This window comes from Bos mutus, unplaced genomic scaffold, assembly GCF_027580195.1.
Source record: "Bos mutus isolate GX-2022 unplaced genomic scaffold, NWIPB_WYAK_1.1 CTG233, whole genome shotgun sequence".
Classification (NCBI taxonomy): domain Eukaryota; kingdom Metazoa; phylum Chordata; class Mammalia; order Artiodactyla; family Bovidae; genus Bos; species Bos mutus.
In genome coordinates, this window is record NW_027219742.1 from 45281 (window position 1) to 63165 (window position 17885).

General features: G+C 36.8%; 1 protein-coding gene and 1 pseudogene across 1 annotated transcript; one reads left to right on the top strand and one right to left on the bottom strand.

Moving 5' to 3' along the window:
* Positions 1–4777: 4777 nt before the first annotated feature.
* On the top strand, positions 4778–5734 carry LOC102277518 (olfactory receptor 51H1). The gene has a single exon (XM_005904554.2). It carries the CDS (start codon positions 4778–4780, stop codon positions 5732–5734), a length of 957 nt encoding a protein of 318 aa, XP_005904616.2.
* Positions 5735–9693: 3959 nt separating this feature from the next.
* Positions 9694–11940, bottom strand: LOC102278644 (olfactory receptor 51I2-like; annotated as a pseudogene).
* Positions 11941–17885: the final 5945 nt, after the last annotated feature.

Here is a 17885-nt window from a genome sequence, read left to right on the forward strand (position 1 = left end):
AAACTTGGTGTGTAACTCTAAATCAGACCTTGACATATTGTAATAACTTTTATGTAAACTTTGTTTTCCAATTGTGTTGGTGTTATTATAAGCTCTTTTCTGTTTTATGTTTAATCTTTCTAAGTACCCATTAAAATAGGTATAATTGCACATATTTGGACAAGTAATATTAGTTCTCAGAAAGATTGAATTTCCCTCAGGATCTTATGAGAAAAAAAAATGATAAAGCTAATTTTTAAATCATAATAGTTAAGTTTCTTCCATAATACTGCTTTATTTCTCACAAATGTTTGACTCTCTAATGTTTAGAACAGTACCTGACACAAGCAGGGCTTCTCATTAAAAACTGCATGATTGGTACAAGGAGGTAAAACATAACATAACAACATGACAGAACAAGATATAAATGGGAAAGCAGGCAAAATAGAATTTCCCTTTCAGAAGCTGTAATAAAGATGGGTTTAGAACCAAGTTTTTTCTTTGACCAAAATAAGTAAAGAAACCAAAAAAAAAAAAAAATAGACAACACATGACTAAAAGCTGAAATCAAAAGGATTATATTCTATTAGCTGTTTGAAGCTCAGGTTATGATAAAGCAAGAAGATTTTATGCTAATAACAAAGATATATGCATGACATATGTATGTGAATGAGTATGTTTATATATATGTTTATGTGTAAATGTAGGATATTTTTATAACAAGATGCATTACGTGATTTTAACCTGCTTCTACCTGGGCATTAGTCATTTTTACTTGCATAAGGTAGAATGTTTAAAATCAAAGTGGCACTTTTTAAAACTTTGTGTAAGAACTTGGCTTCTAGTTGGGCTTTGAAGAGAAAAATGAACACACGGCACATAAAACACTCAACATTCATATAGTATTTTGATGTACACTTTTTTATATATATTAAGTACTTTGTTTGCTTATGGAAATTCAAGTACTAGGATCTAGTAAATGTGTTCTGGTTTCAGCACTGCAGTGAGCATCAGATGTTCCTTAATTATTTTTTCTAAAAGTTTCCCACCTTTCTTCCTACCACCTCCCTTCCTTCCTCTCACTCTCTCTCCATTCTTTTCTTCCGTTTTGCTTTCCACCTGTATCACTGTCTTATTCTGCCATTCTTGCTGCTCCTGCTGCTTTTTTACTTTATCCAACACATGTTTAAGCTGCTATATATTGAGCTGGAACATTGGCTTGATAAACTACAATTTCTTACCAATTAGTATTTTCTTGTCAAATCAGCATGGGATTTTATTTTATAATATCTACAATTTACTTACACATGTATTTGTTTTGAACTGAATACTATAAAAGCTCAAAAACAAATGCTTTGACTAACTTTTAGGCAATATGCGGTGTGCTTTTGCTCTGTCTTATATAATTAATCCTCATAGCAACATTTAATATAGCATCTTTATTATAAATTTATTAAAAAGAAAGCTTGGAATTATTGAAATCAAACAAGTTGTGTCAGTCATTTTGCTAAGTCACTTATTTATAAAAAAATTTATCATAATACATAAAATATTTTCAGAAAAAAATCTCACTAGAGAAAGAGGCCTGTGATCTCAAATACTTGCAGATTAGTTGATAGGGCAGAAATATAAGAAATACTTTCTAGAAGACACAGTATCTGAGATTAATTTTTCAGGACTAAATAGAAATTCACTGGGTATGTAAGAGAGAGGGAGGAGCAAGTGATCCAGCCAGAGGGCTTGTCTTGAGCAAAGGTATAAAGACACAGAATGATAATGCATAAGGCTAGGGCTCCCAGCACCTTCAGAATTATTGCAACAAAATACAGAGCATAGGGATATCATTTATATTAGTGATGAACTTAGAGAACCTTGCACATCTGTTTTGTAAACGTATTGTGCCTCATAATAAAGAAGCAAAGGAAATTAAGTTTATTTTGTTGCTTATGAGAAAATATTTAAAAGGGTACAATGTAGTCTTGTTGACATTTTAGAAACTTACTATGAAAACTGTAGGAACAATGTATTAAAGGAGAAATACTAGGGGTAGAGCTTTCAGATAAGAAATGACTAGTTTGTTTAAGGTAAAGAGCAATGTTAAGAGTTAATAACAGTAGCCTTGAGTTGAGACCTGGGTTCTATCCCTGGGTTGGGAAGATCCTCTGGAGAAGGAAATGGCAACCCACTGCAATACTCTTGCCTAGAAAATCCCATGGATGGAGGAGCCTGGCAGGCTACAGTCCGTGGGGTCACAAAAAGTCAGACATGACTAAGCGACTTCACTTTCACTTTTTAAACAGCATTTATATCTGTCTTGTGCGTGTTCAGTCATGTCTGACTCTCTGTGACCTCATGGATTGTAGCCCACCAGGCTCCCTTGTCCAGCAGATTCTTCAGGCAAGAATACTGGAGTAGGTTACCCAGCCCTTATCCAGGGGATCTTCCCGACCCAGGGATTGAACCAGCTCTCTTGAGTCTCCTGCATTTTTAAGCAGGTTCTTTACCATTTGTGCCACCTGGGAAGCCTATGTATAGATATATCTATATGTATACATATATATGTATGTAGATCTACATATATGAAGTGAAAAAACTGAAAGTGTTACTCGCTCAGTCATGTCCAACTCTTTGTGACCCCATGGACTGGATCTTACCAGGCTCCTCTCATTGTGGAATTTTCCAGGCAAGAATACTGAAGTAGGTTGCCGTTTCCCTTTCCAGGGGATCTTCCTGACCCAGGGATGGAACTTGGGTGTCCTACATTGCAAGTGGCTTCTTTTATATAGTGAGGCTTTTTTTTTTTTTAGTCATTTCCCATTAGAACCTTATGGACAGTAGATACTGATATCCTCATTATACAAAGAGGGAAGGAAGCACAGAAAGATAACAGCCAAAGACAAATGACTGATTAGAATGGAGCCATCTATTGAACTCGACAGTCTGGCTCCTGACTTTGCTTTTCACAGCTACATTACCAACAGTAAAATAAACTGGCATTACATTTACGATAGTCTCATCAATACTAGGGCTTCCCAGGTGGCACAGTGGTAAAGAATCCACCTTTAATACAGGAGTCACAAGAGAGGCGGGTTTGTCCCTCCGTTAAGAAGATCCCCTGGAGAAGGAAATGGCAACTCACTCCAGTGTTCTTGCCTGGAAAATTCCATGGATAGAAGATCCTGACAGGCTACAGTCCATGAGGTCACAAAAATGTCAGACATGACTGAGCGCATAGTCCATCAATAGTATTTTTGAATAAAATACATGAAAAAGTTGTATGGGTTGGAAAGGGTTAAATTAACTCTTATGCTTAGGACATATATTTGAATTTCCTGTGAAGCAACTGGCTAGATATGTCTTTGTATCGGTTGAACACATGTTCAGAAAAGGTATCTGGATTGAGTATGAAAATTTGAAAGTTAATTGGAGACTTTAGAATATTCAAATTGCTCAGAAATTTTATATGAACCATAACATAAGAGAAAAAGCATAAATGTAAGCTGAAGAGTAACATAGAAATACTCTAAGTTTCTAAGGAAGAAAATAAATATAGAGATTTAGAGCCCTTTGAAATAGAGGAAAAACGAAAGTCACTGCTCACAAAAATGGTTAGAATTAATTTGTTTTTCTATGTAGTATATGGACCACTTCAGTTCAGTTCAGTCGCTCAGTCCTGTCTGACTCTTCGCAACCCCATGAATCGCAGCACGTCAGGCCTCCCTGTCCATTACCAGAGGGAATCAAATAGGTGAATGTATAAAACAAAATAGCCTGATACCCATTCCAGATATTAATCAATTTCTAGTAATGGAGATCAAATTATTTCACAAACTACAGTGACATTTCCTTTTTGAATTGACTGAAAGGAAATAATTACGGAAGATATCCCTAAAGAGATACATTTTAATGAACTACAATTCGATGAGTTTTCAATAACATGTAAAATCATGTGATTAGTACATCAGCCATGATATGGAACATTTTGATCTTCCAAAAAGTTGTTTCCTGCCTATTTGTACTCAGTCTCTTTATACTCCCTTTTCATCTCTAAAATCTCTGATCAACTATCACTGATTTTGGCTTTTCTAAAATTTCATACAAATGAGATCATACAGTATGTGGGGTTTTGTATTTGCCTTCTTTCACAGAGCACAAATGACCCATTCAAGCTATTGCCTCTATCAGGAATTATTTCCTTTTCAAATTAAAGCTTATGGATCTTTGCAATATGTGCATCGATTCAACACTGGGTGTATGTTTGGTTTCTTTCCTTTTTCTTTTTTTGCTATCATGAATAAAGCTTATTTGATTATGTACAAGTCTTTCTATGGGTATGTGTTTTTGTTTCTCTTGGGCAAATTCTTAGAAGTGAAATTGCTGGGTACTGTTAAATGTTTGATAAGAGTGCGTGTGACTTTATGTGAAACTGCCAAGCTAATATCCAAAGAGGCTCTGTACCATTTGTATCCCATCAGAATTTCAGTTGTTCCATATGCTCACCAACAGTATTTTCAGGTATTTTTAATTCTAGCTATTCTAATGGTATCTTATTGTACTTCTCATTTACATTTTCTAAATAAATAAAGATGTTGAACATTTTTTCATGTGCTTAGTTGCCATTCATAATATCAAGAGGAATAATTATGAAGTTATAAACCAAATTTTGAGTTTTTCATGTCTTAATTTTGTAACTCTATGTATAGGCAATCAGTTTGCTTTTAATCAGATTTCCTGACACACAATCTCTCTTTTATAGGGTGAGAAGCATCTTGGACTTCAGTCTGACCTACACCTTTCCATGTGGTCTTTTAATCACACTGTTTCTAATTGGCCCACCTTCTCCTTCATTGGTATACCTGGTCTGGAGGCTGCCCAAATATGGATTTCCATTCCCTTCTGTCTCCTGTATCTCCTAGCCCTTATGGGAAATGCTCTTCTGCTTATCCTGGTTAAAGCAGAACATAATCTTCATGAACCTCAGTTCTATTTTTTGGCTGTGCTGGCCCTTACTGACCTAGGCCTTTCATTGTCTACAATGCCTAGTGTCTTGGCTATCTTCTGGTTCAATGTCCACTCCATCGGCCTGGATGCCTGCTTAACCCAGATGTTCTTCATCCACACCCTCTCCTCAGTAGAATCGGGTGTCCTGGTAGCCATGGCTTTTGACCGCTTGGTAGCTATCTGTGCTCCACTGAACTACACCAGGATCCTGACGCACTCTACTGTCGCCTGCCTTAGTGGAGCTGCTGTCATACGCGGTGCCACCCTGGTGGCCCCTCTGCCTTTCCTCCTCAGGACCTTTCCTTTTTATGGGGCCAATATCCTCTCACACTCTTATTGCTACTACCCTGATATGCTGAACTTGGCCTGTGGGGACATCACTTTTAGCGGTGTCTATGGATTGGTGTTTGTACTCTTCACATTTGCAGTAGATGTTGTCTTCATCTTAGTTTCATACATGAAGATCTTGGCCACTGTTATAAAGCTGGGGAATCAAGACAGAAACTGGAAATCACTGCATACCTGTGCTTGTCACCTATGCACAGTATTTGTGTTTTACCTGCCCCTCATCAGCTTGGCAGTGCTGCATCACTACACCCAGAACACTTCCCTAATTCTATTCACCAGCATGAGTAATGCCTACCTCCTCATGACACCACTGCTCAACCCTCTTGTCTACAGTCTCAAATCCAGGCAGATCCAGGCTGCTCTGTGCAAGCGATTTTGGGTTCAACGTATTATTGCTGGAGAATGACGTTTTTCTCTATATCAGAAGAGAGAACCGATTTAAAAAGTGCTGTTCAGGATCTGCTATGTGCCGAATAGTATGTTAGGCACCATGAATTCAAAAATAAAAAGACTCAGGCCTTTCCCTCAAGCTAATTTAACTATGCAGGGAAAGAGAAGCAGAGGGCTTAAATAAATGATCATAACTGATCATGAGTGATGACTGTTTGGTAGTGGTAAGGAGAAATGGCAACAGAAACTCAAGTTCAGTGTTTTTGGTGTATGAGTTGCATGAAATCATGTATTCACAACTGCTAAATTGAAGTGTATGATGCTGGATTTTAAAAGATCAAAGAGGGGCTGATTTTACTGAGAAAACAATATTTCACCTGATTCTTAATTGCCCATATTGTTTAAGTTGAAGCATTATAAAATTTTAAATTGGTGATAAATTTATGACTATATGCTTAATAGTTTTGGCCATTTCTTAGGGTTGGAGTACTAGTTGATATCTCAATCTGATGGTTTTTAACCAAAAATAAAGGAGCTGTATGAAAATAAATAATATATAAGAATGTGAGAAATGGTTATTCTTACTCATCGTCCTACTTCATTCAGAATTCATACTTTTTTTGGATTTTGTTTGGTTTCCCACTCCGTACTGAGAATATATAGGGCTACATTTCATCTTCTGAAACAAGGATTCAACTCCTTTCTCTAATTTTCCAAGAGGAAAAATGAATTATTCTCTTGGGGTCAACTCTTGAGGTTAGTCATAAATAAATGAAGACTTGTCTTGCTGAATTAGCTTAGGAAACAAATAAAAGACTTACTTGTCAATCGGAATGAATAAACATACAATAGCTTTAGCAAGAATTTCAAACTAATTTACAGAAGTTCTAAGTAAATTTCAAAATGATCTCTAAAGTAATCAAAATATTTTTCATATTTGCCTAGCATGTTTAGTAAGACATCAGAGACATACAGAAGGCAAAACTATAATATTCATATAGCTTCCATTCTATTAATGAAAATCATGGAACAACAGCAGACCATGCACCTAAATATAATTAATGAATTGGAGACTCAGTTTAAATTATGTAAATTAGGTGTAAAGTAAACTAGTGAAGACTGGGTTTATTAGAAACTTCTGCCTGCAAGACTGAAAAGATCATGAAAACAAAGACCATGGAAACTTAATATCTATCTCAATTTCAAAAGCATTCATCTACCTGAAATCTGTTATATATTAACAGAATAGAGGGAGTAAAATATATATAAATGTATAATCTTTGATCTTACTGAGAGGTCATTTGAGAAATATCATGAGTACCCTCAAAACATAAAATGAAATTCTGATTCTTAGTATGTTTCTACAAGTTTTAAAATCTGATTTAACATTTTTCTTTATTGAGTCTTTCCACTCAAAAGCGTTTTAACTCTGACAGCCTTAAGTATTATGATAGGGAAATAAGGATCATTTCTCTGCATTGTTCCATTTTTTTGAAGACTGCAGATAAATTTCCTTTGAGGAACTCCTTAGCTCATTGTACAGCTTGAGTGAGACCAATAATAACAGTATTTTAATAAATTCCTCTCCTGACTTTTCAACTGCAGAGATTAAAAACTGAAGAAAAAAATTCTCCCCCTTTACATAGTATGCTATAAAGAGTTTAAGATCACTGTTTCTACTGGACAGTGAAGGGACACAAAACCATTTACAGAACATCTTCCCCAGTTATCTACATTAGGAAAAAAAAAAAAAAATGAGTGTAAAACAAGATAGAAGCAGATATGAGGGATTGCTTCAGAAAGAAAAAGGGACATGATGACATTGAGTGCTAAAGCTTGGTCCCTAAGATCCTTTAATTTAATCTGTGCCCCATTCTGGCATTTCAGTTTACTTATAAATTGCTTTATGTATAAGTTAAATAATCAAGCAATTAATGGTATGTTCTGTCTTAATGGCATGTTGTTGCCTTAAAGTATGAAAATTTTATTCCTGTGTTGTCTCACTCACTATGTGCCAATAATCTAAATGAGAGCATTTTGTCTGATTCGTTTGTCCCCTAATGTGTGGCAGATAGTGGAGGCCAAGAATAGCTATGTAAAGATACAAAATAAAGGGGAACAAGAGAAAGTGTAAGAAACAAAGGGACAGAAGGTGATAAGTAAAAACAATTATACATGACTATTGAATTCATAGATTCATGAATTAATGTCCACATAATTAATTAAAAGTGAATGGAATAATAATAGCTGGCTCTACTCTGTGATAGTTAATTTTCAGGCATCATTTGCATAAATAAATAACTTAATGCCTGTCTTTGATTTGAGGTGATGATACTGAGCAGATAAATATATGATATACACAGTTATAAAACAGGCAATCTAGTCTGAATTCTTTTAACATTTACAAATACATACATTTTATATTTGAACATATGAAACATATATTAAAATGAATCTCTAAATATGTCTTTGAACTTCAGAGCAACTGTATTATTTGCTGGTCATCTTTAATATCACCATCTGAGCAATAAAGACTTTATTCTTTTATATTTATCTTTAAATCCTTGCTTGACCCTTGTCCTTATCATATTTTTAGCTTGTAATATACTGGTTAATATTTATTGAACATTTATTATATACCAGACATTGTGGTAAGCATACTCAGTAAGTTATGTGTAGCATAGCATATTTCTTCTTGCAATGTTCTTAGAAAATAGATACCAGTATCAACTCCTTTTCCATTGAGGCACATTAATGGTCATTCACCATGTTCCCTGGATACATAGAAGATAAATTATAGAGTCCTGATTTTATTTTAATTGATACATACTGCTGCTGCTGCTGCTAAGTCGTTTCAGTCGTGTCCGACTCTGTGCAACCCCATAGACAGCAGCCCACTAGGCTCCACTGTCCCTGGAATTCTCCAGGCAAGAATACTGGAGTGGGTTGCCATTTCCCTCTCCAATGCATAAAAGTGGAAAGTGAAAAGTGAAAGTGAATTCACTCAGTCGTGCCCGACTCTTAGCAACCCCACGGACTGCAGCCTAGCAGGCTCCTCTGTCCATGGGATTTTCCAGGCAAGAGTACAGGAGTGGGGTGCCATTGCCTTCTCTGTAATTGATACATACTTATCCTCAAATTAATGTGAAATCCAATTTAATACAACCTGAGAAAATTAAGTATGATTACATAGATGGCAAATTTTAGGTACAGAAGCTTTGTTATATTTTTGCTTTAATCTCTTATTGTATTTTTGTATCAGATGAAGTTTAGATTAATGTGGTTTCAGGAAAAATCATAAAATAGATTTCAATAAAAAATATAAAAATAAAACCTCTTGTCTCCCATTTGTACTATTTCCCTTTATAATATCTCAAACCCACCAAAAATAATAACTCTCTGTATAATAATATAAATATCTTACTTTTAACCAAATTTGAGCCATATAACTATATATGAGGGATTCTCATATATAAAATATTTCTCATACTGTTTGGATTGAAATGGGGCTCCTGGATAAGTGGTATGAAATTAGGGATACATAAACTTTAGAGAAACATAAGGTGAAGGTGAAGGAACCTTTAGAAATATATTCGTTGATCTAATATTTAAAACTAAAAGAGAATCTCCTACTTCCAAAAAGATTGTAGTAAAATTATAGAAAGTGAAAGTGATAGTCCTTCAGTTGTGTCTGACTGTGTGCGACCCCATGGACTGGAGCCTTCCAGGCTCCTCTGTCCATGGAATTCTCCAGGAAAGGATACTGGAGTTGGTTGCCATGCCCTTCTCCAAGGGATTTTCCTGACCCAAAGATTGAACCTGGATCTCCTGCTTTGCAGCAGATTCTTTACTATTTTGAGTCACCTAGGAAGCAAAATCACACAGAAACATACCAAAGGGCGGACTTCAACACACAAGAAATAAATGTCTATTCCTGTTTCTTTTTACAATATCCCTGACCTTTTGATCATTTACTCAAAATACTTCTACTCTGTTCTGTCTTGTCTTAAATTTGAACAGTCTACCTAGTGCAGTTCTAATCTGTTTTGTTTTCACACTATAAACCAATGGGTTAAGGACAGGTGTGATGCTGGGAGCGAGCTCCGCCCGTGGCAAAGGTCATGAGGAAGGAGGATCGGCATACGCAAAGGCGAGATCGAGCCTCAGGAGTCCCCCTCGAAATTCTCGAGCATCTGCCCCCAAAACCAGAGTCTGCCTACTTTCTGCCTTGTGCTTTCACCTACACCTCTGACTTTACGGGGGGCTGTCCCCCACTACGTCTCTCTGAAGAAAGAGTTAGCTTACAGCTCCAGTTAATAATTCCTGGGTGTGACAGTGTTTCAACCTACAAACTCCTTTGGAAGTCCTCTAGCCTGCCTGAATAGGTTTTTCCGGCCACATGTGATTGTTCAGAGCCTCCCAACTGTGAGAGGCAGGAGATGTTCTAAACTGTCTAAACACAGATTCTTTTGAGTAGTTAAAAGATTGATTAGAAATTGTATTGGTGAAGGGATTTTCACTTATTGGGCCAATGTTTGCTTCTAAGTCTCCATACCCCTTACCTACTGTGTCCTTGGCAGTGTATTGATTGATATAATGGATGTATAGAAATGTAAGTAGTAGCCTCAATGTTTGTAACCTTGGACCCTTGAGTTAATTCTTTTCTTGATTGAGCCCACTTCACCTTTGCCCTATAGAAATGCAGCTTTGTCCAATGCTTTTTTGGAGGCTGGTGCCTGACTTTGGAATAATCACCTTTAGAGAAAAATAAGTTCCTTAAAATGTTAACAGGCCTCCTGGCCAGAAGATGATGTAAATCACCTGAACTTTTGCATATGATAAGTTTGAAAGCCTGGCTTCGATTAGGACCAGGAACTGCTGTCCTTGCAGGACTCCACCCCTTCCCCCATTATCCTCTATGCACAACTTAAGATATAAAAACTACTTTGGAAAATAAAGTGCGGGCCTTGTTCACCGAAATTTGGTCTCCCCATGTCTTTCTTTCTTTCTCCTTCTGGCTGAATTTTTCCTCTGAGGCGGGGAAGCTCGTCAAGCCTACTAATTTTGCCTGGGCTTCTAAGATCTGACTGGGGAGGCCTTAGTGTCTCCTCTCCTTTGGGAGAACGGGAGGACGCCTGCAGCCTTCGTAGGTGATGTTAATTCCCTGCTTTGGAATTTTATTCAGCCTCTTTTCTTCACTGAATTTTCCTACTGAGCTATCCTTATTTCAGCCGCTTTTCTCCACTGAATTTCCTCACTGAGCTATCCTCATGCTATTACTCTTTATATCCTTAATTAACGTTTAATTAAGCAGTTGTTTCCTGATCCTCGCCGACGCCATCTCTCCTTCGAATACCCTGGATCAGCAGGGGCTGGACCCCGGCAGGGTGAGAAAAAGGAAAATATTGGACATGATGATGGAGTGGTACCTGCCTATTCTGTGGATCAAGGCTAAGGCAATAAGTGGGACATAGAAAATCAAGACAGTGAGAAAGTGGGAGACACAAGTGTTGAGCACCTTAAGGTATTCTTCCCTGGAAGCTATTCCCGGAACTGTCTTCAAGATTAGAGCATAAGACAGAACAATAAAGACAGAATCAACCCCAAAGGAGCAGAGTATCAAGGCCAGCCCATAGATAATGTTCACATAAATAGACCCACATGCCAGCTTCATCACATCAGGGTAGAAGCAGAATGAGTAGCATAGAACAATATTCCTACAGAAGGGAAGCTGTTGGAGCAGAATGGGCAAGGGGATCATCAGTGCTACCCCTCGAGCCACAACAGCCAGGCCCATCTGAGTAATTCGGGAGGGAGTCAGGACTATGATGTAGCATAGTGGGTTGCGTATGGCTACAAAATGGTCAAAGAACAGTCAGCAACATGGCTAACTCCATGAAAGAGAAGGTGTGGATGAAGAACATCTGAGCCAGGCAACCATGGAACTCAATCTCTTGATGGTTGAAAAAAAGACTTTAAAAACAGTGGGCAGTGTAGACATGTCTATGTCAGTGGTGGATAACAAGGACAAGAATAATATTGAGGCTCAAGAAGGCTGGGAGTCTTGTGTACTATGTGAATGATGATGCTGTTCCCCAAGATGGCAGTCACATACATGATGCTCAATGGGGTGGAGATCTAGTAATAAGATGCCTCCAGCCCTGGGATTCCTGACAGAAGGAAGAAGGGTGTTTGATGATGGGTGCTGTTGAGCATAGACATGATGGTGAAACCTGAAAAAAGAGAGTATGTGTAGAAAGTCAAGCAGTAAAGTTAACTCAGTTTCATTCCATAGTTGAAGAAAGAATTTAGAGGCAGAGGAAGGTAAATTCTGTTGTATGAAGAGAAGATTGAATAGGGTTGAATTTAGTTTAATTCAAAAAGCCTATGTAGTATTTTTAGGTCATTCATAACTGTTTTGTGAGTATATTTGTTGATGCATTGGTAGCATCCAAACACTGCCAGGTAAACTATGCCAAAGGATTTTAAACAGAAAGATCTCACAGATCAAATGGAAGATTCACAAATGACATGATTAATTTAGTCATTTTAAAACATGCAGTGGGGGACTTTCTTGGCAGTTCAGTGGTTAAGACTTTGCCTTCTAACTCAGGGGGTGAAGGTTCAGTCCCTGGTTGAGGTGCTGGGATCCCATATGCCTTGTGGCAAAAATCAAAACAAAACAGAAGTAATAGTATAATAAATTCAATAAAGACTTTAAAAATAGTATGCACCAAAAAAAATCTTTTATAAAATAAAACAAAACAATGCATTGGAAATGAGGGTAAAGATGGGATTTATTAACACGTTTAAAACAGTGTACAAATGGGAAACAAAGCCTGCAGTACCTGAATGCTGGATTATGCAATATTCATATGTCCTGTCTCTCTGCTGATGGTGTTAGAAAGACAAGGTGAGGTCTAAGCAAGGTAACCCCACAAGTGAAAAGTCCTTGGAGCCAACACTCATGCTCACTCTATCAGGCACACAATAGCATGTATGTATGGCTACAGCTTTAATTTTTCACCAATAAGGCTGCCCAACATGCATAAATTCTTTCCATATTTCTTGGGCTGAGAACATGGCGACCATAGCAAAACCACAATCGATGTTATTAATGGGCGACTGATTTAGTTATTTATAAAATAACTGTCATTCTAGGCATGCTATTATCATACTTCTGATTTTTTTCTATTCATTTGCTATCTAGAAATAACATGTTTGTTCTATCATATATTTCATATATTCTGTATTTAGCATGTCTTAACATGACCTACAACTTAGCCACTATCTATATTTACTATAACTTATTAATGTTGCCTATGTCTTATCAGCTACTTATTTGTTCTGCATAATAGCACTTAACAAATAACATACATTCTACCTAAATCTCAAAAATACAAATTTATTCAATTTGTATGCTTAATGCAGATCATAGCTTTTATCTACCCCACTGTCTTCTTTTCTGTACTTGAATTGAATAGTCTCCAATCATACAACAAGTACTCATGACTACTTCTTGGGATATGAAAGTTCTTGCTTGAAAAGAGAGAGAAACAAATTGTATAAACAAAAGAAACAATAAAGAAAGATTGGAATAGACAAAATTGATAAAAGAGAAATAAATTAGCAACTGTTTGTGACCAAAACCCTTTCAAATAAGTACAATTAGAGACAGAAAAATAGAAACCTGAGTAACACAGAGTTATCAAATATTTGTTGAGCACTTATTTGACAGGATCTCTAGGTGATACAGATGATATACAACTTATGAGCCCTTCTCTAAAGTTTCTTGCAGAGTATGACACACTGGGGAAAAGATGAATCAATTCAAAACTAGGAACAAAGAAAGACATTATAAAATGATCTCTCACTATGTTATTTACAGAACTTTAATCAGTTTTTCATCAATCATTATTTTATTTGATAATGACTTCACTCCAACAAAGAGGAAGCCGGGTTTATTGTTTCAAAGCCAAATTAAAAATAAAAACAAAGGAAAATAAAAACTAAAATCTTCTTAACAGACTTGTGTGTGCTTAGTCACTCAGTTGTGTCCAACTCTTTGTGATCCCATGAACAGTAGTCCACTAGGCTCCTCTGTCCATGGGATTCTCCAGGCAAAAATACTGGAGTGAGTTGCCATTTCCTTCTCCATAACGGACTTAGGGGATAAACAAATTCCCAAGGCCATGTGACTTTGAGTCAGTCAGTATTAGAACCTAAATTTTCTGTCCTACTACTCTGTTTTTTCAATAACACCCTTGTTAAGTTATAAAAAAATAAATACAAATAGTAGGTATACAGTGAAAGGGTACTAAATAAGGAGTTGTAGAGTCATAGCAGAATTCAAGGAGGGAATCAAATATGAGCTTGTATTTGGGTGATGAAAAATTTTAATTAGAACAAGTGAAATCACTTGTTCCAGGCTGACTAATTCCAGGCTCACTGACTTATAAGAGCAAAGATATAAACAAAAGCAAAAATGAACAAGCAAATATAGCAAAAGTATAGACATCAGAATAAGACTTATTAGGGCAGGGCACAAGGAGTATGCTTCTGAATGATATGAAGAGTTGAAAAAGAAACAAAAATAAGATAGAATAGACGGTATAGTGTCTTGTTAAAAACCATAGGTTGGGGTAAAGAGGATGTGGTATAATTAGGGGTTTACTGAGTATCAGAATGTAAAATCATCAGTGCTAAAGACAGCTTGGATTTACTGCAAACTTCTTGGCTACTTTTATACCCACTAAGAGGTCAAGTGGTGAGAACCTAAACAATTGTATTTGATCCACCAGAAAGAGACATAGACAAGGGCACTTTTAAGTGGAGGAAAAACAAAACAAGCAACAAAAATGAACAGGATTCAATTGACAATATAAAGGGGAAGAAGTTCCTTGTCTCTCATTTTACACCAAAATTTTGAGCCTGGTTTCTGGGCTTAGAGAATGACATGAAAAGACATTTTAGGCAGTTCATGAACAAGAACTAAACTTTCTCAGAGAGAGGGTTTGATTTAAAAAGTCCATTTTAAAAACATTGTATCAATCATTTTTTTCTAGCATTATCTCTAGTGCCTTATTGAGAATTGGAAGGACTGGACTGGGCAGAGGTAGAGCTTGTTTATGGAAAAAGGGACATCACTCACACAGAGGTCATAGCTATTGTCAAGGAGGGGAAATTTCCCCCCTCCTTGATTCCTGGGTTCTTTTTGCCATTCTAATAATTAAATGTTGACAAGTCAGATTAACAAGAAAAAATTTAGTATGCATAGAAGTCTAATAGATATGGGGCATAAGAAGTAGCCACGGCGGCAGCTTTTATACTTTTTAAACAAAGGAACAATACCTATGAGAAGAATTGACAGGGCAAAGAAATTTAGCCTTGACTGCTTTATTAGTAAAGAATCTAAACAGAGTTTGGGCTTGGGATAGTAAATTAAAAAGGAAGTGGAAAGTTTTATTAACATGGGCTTCTCACCCTGAATCCCAATCTCTGGTGATAGAATATCTCTTGGTAGGGGAAGGGTACCTTTCACATGAGAGACTTTCCTGCTTTCGGGGACAGAGAGAAAGCTTTTCTTACACTGGCTGTTTCTCAAGTAACTTTAATTCAAAATAATCAATATGCCATTGTGCCGTATTTTGGGGAGGCCTGCCCTGAGAGCTAGCACTAAAATTAGGAATAAATGATATCTATAATGGAAAGGCTAGTCAAGAGAATTAGGGCTAAAATTGGTTAGTAGATGTAGTTTTCAGGAATTTGGAGAAGGAAAAACAGCAATAGTAATCAACTATTTCTATTAAGAAATAATAGTATTAAGTTAAAAGATTAAAAGAGAACTGAATACCAACTCTCCCAGGAATAAAAAAATGAGTGTTTCAGTTATTATTGAAGACAACTATTCTATAATTGAAGCTGAAGAACTGAAAAATCCCCTGTATTGTAGCTGATGGTTAGAAAGATTGTGGGTAAAAGTGGTTTTAGACTAGAGCACCAGAAATCAAGTATGAGAGGCGGTGTCTAGAAGTGAATGGGTAGTGCAAAACTGGTGGTGGAAAATGTAAACTATATAAGTTACGGCAAAAACAGTACTAGCTTTTTGCAACATCAGTTCAGTTCAGTCACTCTGTCGTGTCTGACTCTTTGCAACCCCACTACTGCAGCATGGAAGCCTTCCCTGTTCATCACCAATTCCCAGAGCTTGCTCAAACTCATTGAGTCAGTGAGGCCATCCAAACATCTCATCCTCTGTCGTCCCCTTCTCCTCCTGCCTTCAATCTTTCCCAGCATCGGGATCTTTTCCAATGAGTCAGTTTTGCAAGATAGCAGGAATAAAAAAGACAATTTGAAATAGAGTTTAAGAGCTTAAGCTATGGAATCAGAAATCCCCAAATCAAACTCCTGCTCCCACCACTCCTATAATATATTAACTTGTGATCTTGGTTAGCGGCTTAACCATTTTGTTCCCTGTAAAATGAACCAGAGGGATCCTATCATACTGCCACTAAAGTAAAGCTTTAAACTAAGCAGATAAGCAGAGAGTGCACTGTTGGAAGCTGAGAGCGGTAACAAGGAAGGAAGGTTGGATAGGGCTTAGCAGGAAAGAGGGGGTTTGGAAAGCAAGGACATCTTCCTTTCAAAGCCCTAGTTTTGTGAAGTCCTTCCACTGTAGAATACAAAAGAACAACTGCACTGTTCAAGTTCACAACTCTTGTCATTTGTCATGCTGCACAATACACACATAGGAGGGCTTGCTTTTTCTCCTAAAGTATACTTTCAGAAAATATATGGTGTATCATATAATTTCCCTTGGGGAACCTGAAACAAAGAAGATGCTTAGGTACAGAATCGTATTTTTTCTAGGTCATTTTAGAGCTGTGGAGCATTGGTCTCTCTGAACTAGTCCTGTGGTAGGAAGACAGGAAGGACTTTACTTGCTGTTGGAAGTGGCAAAATGCCTCCATAGACCCAGTACAAGGAGCAATAAGACTAAAGTACCTAGTAACTCTCATCCTATGTGTTATCCTCAAACATTCCTACAAAATAAAGAATGTGAGAATCTGCCTCCCTTTCATAATAGAGGGTGGATAGTACTATCATAAATCACTTATGTTACATTTAACATTTAGATAACTTTTTATCTATTCCTTCCATGTTAGAGAATTAATGCTGGGAAAGATAAAAATATTTGAGAAAAGGAGAAAGTGAATAATGGGAGCTTGTGGAAATGGAGATATTCAAAAAATAGGAAGGATAGCAGCTTCAAAACAGTACTTCAGGATGTGAGAAGACATGAAAAATAAAGTCTAACATGATAATCATGAGAGGAAGCACTATAAGGGCACAAGCAATATTAATGGTTCACTGACCTTAAATTCAGCCACTGTGAGAACACTTTTCTTTTCAGCTTTAACCAACCTTTTCCTGTGAACTTCCTCTGAGTTATAATAAATTACTGCTTTCAGGTCTTCACACTTAAAGTTTAGTCAGAAAAGTCTTAGGTCACATTTGGGGCCACAGCACCTACGGCAGGGTAGCTGAACTCTGGACAATGGTTGGAGCATTTATTCACATGCTGTAGTGTTTTGGCACTGTTGGGGCATGTTCCAGGTGGAAAAGTTTAGTTAAAAAGCCATCTGGCCTTCCAAATCCCTTGAGGATTGGCCAGGTCTTACAATGTCTTAGGAGATCACAGAATTCCTCAGAGAATAAGGTTGGGGCACTAAAATTGAAAAGAAATCAGGCCAGAAAAAAATATTCTTTCATTTTCTTTATACAGAGAAAACAGTTTCAGTGTCTAAACATTTCTGTGAAGAGATAATGGAAGTAGCTAGATCACAATAAGATTTAGTGCTGTGTCTGAGTGTGTGCATGTGTCTGAGAGTGTATGCCTGTGTGAATGGAATAGTATCAAAAGATTAGGACATATTATTTTTAGTTAAAAATATGTTTTTCAAAAACCTTCTTTAAAAATGTCAATCTCAATTACATTCAATGTGAAAATCACTGTCACACATTTGAGACAATGCAAGTTGAGCCAGATCAGTTTTTTTTTTTTTTTTTTTTTTAAAAACCCACCCTTCTGTGAGCATGTATGTTTTAATTGTAATGATAAGTCCCTACTGCCCCTGGTACAGGAGCCTAACAAGGTTTTTTTTTTT

Excerpts from the sequence above, each read along its gene's own strand:
- LOC102277518 (XM_005904554.2), top strand. The coding sequence starts at position 4,778 with ATGTGGTCTTTTAATCACACTGTTTCTAATTGGCCCACCTTCTCCTTC.